General features: G+C 35.6%; 1 protein-coding gene across 1 annotated transcript; it reads left to right on the forward strand.

Moving 5' to 3' along the window:
* Positions 1-1076: 1076 nt before the first annotated feature.
* On the forward strand, positions 1077-6950 carry LOC113283010 (actin-related protein 2/3 complex subunit 4-like). The gene is made up of 8 exons (XM_026532137.1): positions 1077-1351; positions 1540-1605; positions 1951-2003; positions 2137-2164; positions 4436-4510; positions 5058-5162; positions 6136-6225; positions 6632-6950. Exons 1-8 carry the CDS (start codon positions 1349-1351, stop codon positions 6719-6721), a joined length of 510 nt encoding a protein of 169 aa, XP_026387922.1. The 5' UTR covers positions 1077-1348; the 3' UTR covers positions 6722-6950.
* Positions 6951-8695: the final 1745 nt, after the last annotated feature.

The following is an 8695-nucleotide window of genomic DNA, read 5'->3' on the forward strand; positions in this document are numbered from 1 at the left end:
ATTTCTCACATCAATCAGGCTCACATATTTCTGTCTGTTCGATTGGAGATTGTATTGAGAAATTGAGATATAACTCAGATGTTTTTCCTTGATTGAGTCTGACTGTCTAGTTGATTTTCTTGGAATTATATTGGAGTTAGTCTATACAGATTTCCGAACGAAATATTGGGTGTGGTTGTTAGACCCCAGTTTTCCACATTGCTACTACTTCCATTAACTGCTTTGTCTCTTGGTTTGAACTCGGTCGTGATGATGTCACTAACTTTCCACGTGTTCTCACCTCTTATTGGTGGTAGGTATCTCGATAAAAGATAGAAGATTCCTTGAGCTCTTTTACAGTATTTTACATGATCTTCCTTTTCATACTTCGATCTTTACAAAATTTTCCACACGGTTGGTGAGTATTTTACCCTCACAATTCACAATATTATCAAAGACGGTAATATAACTGTTTTTCTTTATGGTACTGTTAATTATGTGTTGTATCTCGGGTAGTTGTGGTTCTAGAGATGATAATCGATATCAACATACTCAATAATACAATGTATTCCCTAACAATGAACCTTACGATTGAATTTGAGTTGAAAGCTTCAAATTTGTAGCGGTAATCTGGTCATGAATTCTATCCCAACATTCTGTTAAATCGAGAGATAAAGACGAACATGCACTACGAGTGTATTTGTTTTTTGCTGACTCAGTGTAAGAATCTGACTTGACCTCTGACTTGATGGAGTCAGTCAGTCTGTTTGTTTTTGATTTTGAGTCAGATCCGACTCGTGATCTGACTCAAACCTAACCCCTGTTTCGGACCCATTTGAGTCAAGGAAAAAAAAAACAACCCCTGACTCCTGAGATCAAGCCACTGACTTACGTATTTTATGAGACAGACGAGTCATATCTGACACAAAAAATAAACATATTGAATCAGATTCACAAGAGTATGGAGATATCAGTGAGATTCGGACGATTCAGTAAAAACAACCAAGGTGTTTTAGTTCTCAGTCTTATGACTAACAAAACCAGCAGAAACTGGCTGTCTTAAACATCAAGCTGGAACGGTTCGAACCTAATAACTTTTCATGAGGAGTTGGGCTGGACTATCACAGTCCCGACTCCCGAGTATCAAACGGGAAGAAAATAAATTAGACATATTCAACTGTTTCCATCTACATTTTCCCTTTCTTCTTCTTCTTCTTCTTCTTCTTCTTCTAGATTTGGCTCTTTAATTCCCAAAGGTGCAATTATCGTTCAAAATTACAACCAAACTGACCAGTTAGCATTGAATGCCAGAACTGGAGCTCTAACAATTTGCTTGGTAGAACCAGAGTGTAACCCTAACATTCATTTCATGGTAAGATTTCGATCTAGACCTAATTTTTGTAAGAAATCCATAAATAATGGCGTGAAAATAGTCCGATAACAGATTGAGGGTTTTAATGCGAACATTTTTTTGTACATTTCATTGTATTATTGCGAGAAATTTACATACATTTGTTTCATGATTCGCTCATTTCCTTACTGGTGATTGAATGTTTCTAGGCAAATACATCACGCTCTTATTTGACGTGTATACGAAACACACTGGAAGCTGCTATGTGCTTGCAGGTATTTGCTTGGTTGCATTTAGTTGTTTTGGTATTTATCTCTTTGAATAAAATGAATTAAAGATCAAGACTTCTTTTGATTTAGTTTTTAATGGTAAGAAAGTTATTGGTATCAACTGAGGAAACGGACATCACAATTCTTTTCGCTTTGCCATAGAGATGTGTCTTTTTGCAGACCTCAAGTATCATTATGGTTTTAATTACATGTCTCTTGCTCAAATTCGCTCTTATTATGCTACAAAATCAAATGACACTAATTCGGAAACTTATGCATGTAGCTTACTGCATTGGTTAGAGATGCTATAGGGTTTTTCTTTTCATCCATTCATTTTCTTGTTGCGTGCAGAATTTTCCTTGCCAAGAAGTTGAAAGACATAACAAGCCGGAGGTTGAGCTAAAGTGAGTTTCTCTCTTGTGAAGTGTCAACTAGTTACAGTTGTGTGTTCTTTTTGGATTGTACTTCTGGTTGTTGTTCAGAACACCAATAATGATTTGCTTGAAATTACCTGAAATTGTGCTTTGCATTTTTCAGAACCAGCCCAGAACTTCTACTAAATCCTGTAAGTATTTTCTTTGTGGAAGCAATTGGCGAGTCTATTTTTAACTCCTCAGTCTCTCCTTTAGTGTGACTGCAGATTTAATAAACATATGGTTGGTCTCCTTTTCTGCAGATTAAATTATTTTCTATATGTTTGTTGAGCTTAGAACACAATAGTTTTATATTAGTTTAAGAAATGGAACATGGATGTTCCTTTACAATATTCTTATTATTTGTTCTCCTTCATGTTTCTGTCCATATTTGATTCAAAACTAGAATTTCTGCCCATATTTGATTTCAAATCTAGAGTCTTGTTCAAAAGATTGAATTTGGCATAAGTTTCTTCCCCCCACCTATTCCCGCCTCAGAACATCTAACATCAGGTTCTTTTGTTTTTCCTGAAACAAAAGAGTCCAGGCAATCATAGGCTATAAATTAATCTGGGTCATGAATTCGTCTCTGTTTCACTATAGGGCCTTCCTTTGGAGACGAGGCCGCTTAAATCTAAACACTTGTCCATATTTTCTGAAGTAGAGTGTTCATTAGGCTTGTGCTTGAATGGTATGGGTAAAATATCACTTGATGCGAAACTGCAAATGTCAGAAGTGGTGTTTTGTGGGCTTTTTGTTAGATTTTGATTGTATAGTTAGGAACCAATTAAGTAGGCAAAAGTGCCATTTAAAATTTGCCTGTTTCAGAAGAAGTGCAAATTTTAGTAGCCTTTTTGTCTTTCAATATCGAAGGTTCAATACAATTTACAGTTTAATTCTAACAATGACTCCTTCAAACAAGGCATTTTGAGATTCTGCCATGCTAAACTTCATACCGAGAAAAGCTTAGGTTGGTTTTACTTTCTTGAGTCTCACTGTAATACGATTATATGACAACTAGAGTTAAATGTTTTGTACACACGACAACTAAATGTACCTATTAAAGTTACACTTCACACTGCTAGTCATTCAAGTAAACAAAACTGAAACATACCTTTTTATTGTTGGGAATTATTCACGTACAAAGGGCAATGCCAAAGAATGTGGAAAATCAGGTAGAAAAGGAAAACTGTATGTAAAATAAACAAATTGCAAGGGGAGCATCCCAAGAAAACAACAATTCCTGGGTTTTACATTCCAAACCATTGATCTAGAGTAGCTCACAGATTTGTATGCCAAAGTGATTTTCTCCACTGTTTATTTTTTTTAAGAAAGGAGGTGTTGTTGACATTGTTAAATTGACGTCATCTTGTACTTTTGACCCCAATTTTTTATGGGGACCCGAAGAAAGAAACTAATTTTTTTGTGCAATGCTCTTCACATTACGCATTACACCCCCACCAAAACATAGTGCAGTTTGAGGTATATAACCTCATCATCTATCGGTTTGAATTTCAACCATTGACAACGAATGATTGATTTTCAAACCGGTAGATGGTGAGGTTATATGTCAGAGAATTTGCTGTTTTTTTTGGAGAGTGTAGGACACAACTAGAAGATCTGATTACGACAAATTAGCTTCTTACTTGTTTTCACTTTTCATTCGGGCCCTATACAAAAATTACGGCGGAAAGTGTAAGATAGTGTCAATTTAACAATGTCAACGTGTGATAGAGTAGTTATGGACAGACTTAACTCTCTGAATATTGTATGCCCTAAAAGAGGGTAATGGATAGCCCTTTTTGGTGTAATGGTGGGTCCCCCATAAACAAGAGAAAAATGCCTCATATGAGAGGGCAGTTTCGGTGGAGTTTAAACGGTTGGCCTTTTGCGTCAAAGTGTTAATATGGTTCTTGCTCAGTTATCCTCAAACTAAATATGTCGCATTCAGATGTCCAGATACTACTTGTACTATAATGGCTTGTTTGTGTATAGTAGAATGTTAACACATATTGTCATCCTGTGAAGTTCTCATGGTTCATCAGGCTATGCTTCCCTCTATTGTGACTTATCCTTGTGCATGATGTACACCCAAGTGAAAGAAATAATAGATAAACAAATGATAGTAATAATAATAATTCACATCAAGTGAGACTAATGTATTCCTAACCGTTACCTGGTACTGTAACCATTACCAACAGGCCATTTCGTGATTCTATCTTTGTACAGCGTGCCATATTGTTAATATGATTTTGTCCGTTTGTTGCATAACTTTCTTCAAAATTGGGATCTTTTCGCAGTAGAGTTAAGAAACGTAATTGATTGTTTCCTTTACTGTATTTTATCTAATTGAAATGGTATTTGTCTATTATATTAACTTTTGGGTGAATGACTACTTGATAACTTTGCCGTTGTTGTCTTAGGTGTTGATCTGTCGAAATGAGGCTGAAAAATGCTTAATAGAGATATCCATTAACTCCCTGCGCATAAGTATCAAGGTATTAAATACTTTTCTCTTCTGTTATTTGATGTTTGTGATGTTCATTATTCTAAGATATCATTCTTTATATGTATATATATATATATATATATATATTTGCAATAGCATGTCATCTTAACCTGCACGCACGTATTTCAATTTTCAAATCAAGTTCTTGTTGTGGTATACTGCTACACCTATCCAATAGTTGTTGTATTATGTAAATGCTGAAGTTTTGTACTCGATGAACCTCGTCGATTGTTCGTGTTATTTAGATTTGGTGGAAAAAACTAGTATAAGATTTGACGTGCAACCGGTGTGGTTGTATTTATGCATCCACGGATGCACCCTTTGAAGAACTCAAAATATCTCCAACATAACAGTTTTTTTAGCACAATGTCATGTTAATACATAGTAGATATAGTAAGTGACGCATAGCACTATATGTGTACTGGAGTTACAAAGATATTTCGGGAATCTGAAAATTTATAGCATGTTATTTCTTCTTTCATTGTATTTTGTTGATCTATATCTCCATATATGCTTATTCATTGCTTCTTGTTTAGGTTAAGCAGGCAGATGAGCTTGAAAACATACTAACGAAGAAATTTCTTAGATTTTTGTCGATGAGGGCAGAAGCTTTTCAAGTATTGAGGAGAAAACCTGTACAGGTATGTGTTGGCTCCTTGCATACCAATCTCTCAGTAGAATCTTTCTTGTTTCATTTATCTTGACTCAGTTCTACAGTAGCATGTGACATTTATGGCTTGCATGGATCCTGATCCTAATAAATCTTGAAATAGGATGCATTTTTAATTTAACTTACACTAAACAAGAAAGTACGTGATTTTGCAGTCATATACTGCAGAGCATAATGTATATGTAACTTACACTAAATCTTGTGGTCTTAATGTATATGTAATTAAGACCACAAGCACAAGCGACAAGTGGGAATTGATTCAATAGATGTAGTAATCATAATTTTATGCGTACATAGTATCAAGTAGTATCCCATTACCATTATCCATATCCAGGATTGCAAATGGTTCTTGACGGTATATTGGACCCATCCAAGGAACTGGTCAAGGATAATGAAAGATAAGGTCTTATATTATCTAAATTGAAGTCGAATTGAACTCTCTGCACAATCTTGTTTGTGTCTCAAATTTGACATCTTTGTTTCATGGTCATGAATAACACCTTGCGGAGCTGTTGAAGGAACACTCTGTTTTGATTTACCGATGGTGTCAGACTAGAGTTGGGCTTTGTTCTGGATTCCCTTTTTTTCATTTTGTGTTGTTTTCTTTTTCATCTTGTGTTGTTTTCTTTTTCTATTCAGTAGTGAGAAAGTATTCTTTTTGCTCAGATTTTATTTGACATGTAATGTCCTTTAATATCCTTTGGCGAGAATCGTCCAAGCTTGCCCACACTTTAGGATTGTACCGATTTTGGCATCTGAGCTGGTTTTTGCTTATCATGTTTGCTCATCAACCATCTATGTCGCTCTCCTGTTATGTTGTATCTCTGACGAGTTGTCTTTCAAATGTTACTGAAAATTCTCAGATTATTTTGTGAGCTTGATAACCGGAAGGGAACTGTCGTGTACTAATGCCGTTATTTTTGCATCATTTATTCATTTTGCAGGGATATGACATTAGTTTTCTTGTTACAAACTATCACTGCGAAGATATGCAAAAGCACAAGCTTATAGATTTTATTGTGCAATTCATGGAGGCAAGATCTCTATATGCTTAATATATCTTCCTTTTCCTTTGCTTGATTACCTAACCTAATTGTAGATTTTTGTAAGGTGTTTTTATATGTATACTATTGGTTTTCCCAGTTAAAAGTTCTAGAATATAAAGAAAGTGGATTTTGATATTTCGACTGCTTTAGCAGGCTACTTTTTGATATATCACAATTGTAGAATAGATAATCCTCTTAAGGTTTCGGGTTAGCAACTTCAGACTTGTTGTGCATCAGAACAAACTTTTGATCATTTTACTATGAGATCAAAAGTACCAAATTAGCTTTAAGCGTCTTTACTTTTGTCAATGCGCTTGCAGTATCTATAACTTCATTTGTATCTTTCTCTTTGTGCAGAAATGTTAATTTCCTAATATTAATTCTCTAAATGCAGGATATTGACAAGGAGATAAGTGAGCTGAAGATGTCCGTGAATACACGAGGAAGACTTGTCGCAACAGAATTTCTTAAACAATTTTTGTGATATCCCGTCCAGGCGCACTAATGCCTCAAGAGTTCTGAACACTTACAGGGGACTCCTTTGTCTGGAGAGATCAGACATGTTATACAAGGCTTTCTCCCAAATCATCCAGCTTAGTATTTTTGTAAACATGTAAAAATGGAATTATGTACTACATATTTTATTGTTATTTTCTTCACTTCCAGTGTTAATTGTAACGATCTGTGATTCTGTGGTCACTGGTCATTTATTTTTTCGGTTTGCTCAAAGTCTCTTTTTTGTCCTTTCGACCCAAATTCTAGAACGATGTGGGTGTGGTCCACCTTAGACTCCAGTCAACAATACGCGACTGATCTGGACTCTTAAATAGCAAAATCTGGTCTCCCTAGCAGCAACCATCCTCTTGTTCACACTAAAGTGACTAAACAGATCGACACCAGATTACCTCTCTCTTCTCCAAATTTCTGGTCGACACCAGATTGGTATGATATATATATATATAGGGTAGACCGCCGATACAGAGAGATCAACCCTTTTCTCCCGCTGTTCTTTCTTCTTCCCCGTACCCATGTACGGCAACAACCACAACCTCCGGCCGCCGTATGGCGGCGTTCCTGGTTTGCCACCACAGTATCCTATCAATCCTGATTTCCTCATCCTTTTTCTTCTTCATCATCAGATCCTCAAACCATGTATTTTAACCGCCAAAATCCTTACATCCGAAACCCTAATTTTCCAATCCAACAACATCCCAATACTAACCCTACTACATCTCTGTACATAATTGAAAGCGCTGTGAAGAATTCTCATGATAATCTTCTTACAATTGGTGATACTGTTAATATATCTTCAAAGTAGATTCATGGGCTTCACTAGGGTTTCAAATACATCAAATTCCGTCGTTGAAGCTTCTTATGAAAACTGAAGCAAGGGTAATTTTTGTTTCTCTTGATTTCAGTATTTCTTTTTGTGTTTTACTTGTTAAATTGATTTTGGTATGTTTGTCTTTTGCTTAGGTTAATTCGTTTATCCATTGTTTCGTTCTGGCGCGGAGATTTACATCAGTGTATGATTTGGAGATTGCAATTTGTAAAAATGAGGGTATTGAAAAGTTTGAAGGACTGAAATTGGGACCTCTTTTGAATCATCCAGTTGTTCTTAAATACTTTTATGTTCCTTCGGATGTCATAAGATAACAAGTGAAACGATTTTTTCTAACTTTGTTGAGTTCGTAGAGTTTTGTCAAGGGAAAGGGAAACGTGTCAAGAAGAACAAGTTCTTGATGTTTCTAGCAAGGAAAGAAGATGTTGCACGCCCAGACAGGCTTGGTGTTAGGATTCCGCAAGTGAAGTACGTTTTCACTCTTTTGTTATTTATCTATGGCATATAAACGGGATATAAATCTTGTACAAATGTTGCGTACTTTTGAATTGTTTGTTTTTCGTTTGATGAACTTAGTATTCTTAATTGGTTTAGAAGGTTAGATTGTTTATTTTTTATTAGTTCAGAAGCAAAATCTACTTAAGGTCCATTACCAAATTTCCACATTCCTCCTGTTGGTTTGTGAACTCTATTTTCTGAAGATTAGGTTATCATGTAAGTCACGCAACAAATTCTTGCCAAGGAAGAGTAACAGTTGTTGTATAGGATGAAAAGTAATTGATAAGCTTCTTTGGTTTGTGATTTCTCTTAGGGTTTAGATGCTCATTGGTTAGCTCGTTGGTTTGTACTCTAACAAATGGATATACACCGAGTTCTCGCTGGTACTCCCTTCCACACCGTCCTGGCCAGTTTTATTTTTTTAGCATGGTATGAAGTGTTTCTACTGGATTAGTTTGTAAAATAGACCTTATCAAAAACCCAAAGCTTGCATGTCATTTTTGCCATGAAATCAAGAAAGGGATATTTCTCTTTTTCTTTTTGCTAATTGTTTGTATTATTTAAAGGGGATTTTAATAAAGTGCCACACTTCCAATTTCCTTTTTAAGAAAGTGCCAC

This window comes from Papaver somniferum, chromosome 5 (genome assembly GCF_003573695.1).
Source record: "Papaver somniferum cultivar HN1 chromosome 5, ASM357369v1, whole genome shotgun sequence".
In the NCBI taxonomy this organism is placed as follows: Eukaryota; Viridiplantae; Streptophyta; class Magnoliopsida; order Ranunculales; family Papaveraceae; genus Papaver; species Papaver somniferum.